General features: G+C 47.3%; 1 protein-coding gene across 1 annotated transcript in view; it reads right to left on the reverse strand.

The window, feature by feature from the left end:
- Nucleotides 1-616: 616 nt before the first annotated feature.
- Nucleotides 617-1,202, reverse strand: part of LOC137358443 (probable G-protein coupled receptor 139) — a gene marked incomplete at its 5' end in the record, with an annotated part of 134,981 nt that continues 134,395 nt past the window's right edge. The window contains one exon of the mRNA XM_068024407.1: nucleotides 617-1,202. This exon is cut by the window's right edge and continues 337 nt beyond it. Coding sequence (XP_067880508.1) covers nucleotides 617-1,202 — 586 coding nt within the window.

Genomic DNA, 1,202 nt, shown 5'->3' on the forward strand with positions numbered 1-1,202 from the left:
TAAAGACTCATAAAGGATCATAAATCATGCATAATCATAAAGGATTATAAAGATTTATAAAGTATTATCAAGAATTATAAATTATAAACAGTTTATAAAGGTTATAAAGGAATGCAAAAGTTTATAAATTAATATAAACGGTTATAAAGTATATTTGGGATTATTTGTATTATAAAGAGATTATGAAGATTACAAATGCTTCTAAAGAATTCTGTCTGCAGCTTCTCGTCACCATGGTAAGAGGCCCCGCCCGCATGCCCCGTTTACCTCGAAACAGGCTCCGCCCCCACTCCCTGTCAATACGGGAACAGGCCTTCTTTGCCTCCATGGTGACATGCCCCGCCCCCGCTCGGTCAACATTGTGACAGATCCCGCCACCGCTCTGATCCATTTGACAGGCCCGGCCCCGCACTGGCACAATTGCGACAGGCCCCGCCCCCGCGCTGTCTCCACAGTGAATCTCCCCGCCACAGACTCTGCCTCAAAAGTAGCAGGGCCTGCCCCCACTCTGTCTCCATTGTGACAAGCCGCGCCCCCGCTATGTCTGCATAATGACAAGCCCCTTCTCACTCTGTCTCTACAGTAACAAGCCCCGCCCTCCAGCTGCTGGAAATAGTCAGTGATTCAGATCCTCTCTACATTGAATAAATTTATCAATTGTAGTAAAGGGATATTTCAGCACAGTCTTCAACTGCTCTCTGAACTGAGTCTGGGTCACAGCGTAAATCGCAGTGTTTGTGCAGCAACTCAGGAGCTGCAGCATGAAGCCCAATTCCCGCACAAACCGAGGTAACTGGACAGAGACAGACACCAACCACCCAATCCGGAACCATATCGAATACGCCATTAACATGGCCCACAACAGGATGAAATTCCCCGAGATAACTAACAGTAAAATGATGGATTTCCTTCGACTCTCCATCTCGGGGTCTCTGCGACTCTCCCCACTGCTGTGAGCCCGGAGTCTCTTGCGTCCTCTGCTGCTCACTAAAATGTGTCTGACGATGAGAGCATTGAGCAGCAGAATCATCACAAATGGGATCCCCGGGGTTAGAATGGTGTGGAGGGACTCGATTGCTCCCCAGACACGAGATTGCCGAACACCCTTTCTTACCAGACAAAACCAGGGTTTGTTCACCAGCCGATACCAACATTTTAACATAAAATACCAGATGATGTTTTTTAAACAGCTCAGCACAGTC

This window comes from Heterodontus francisci, chromosome 50 (assembly GCF_036365525.1).
Source record: "Heterodontus francisci isolate sHetFra1 chromosome 50, sHetFra1.hap1, whole genome shotgun sequence".
In the NCBI taxonomy this organism is placed as follows: domain Eukaryota; kingdom Metazoa; phylum Chordata; class Chondrichthyes; order Heterodontiformes; family Heterodontidae; genus Heterodontus; species Heterodontus francisci.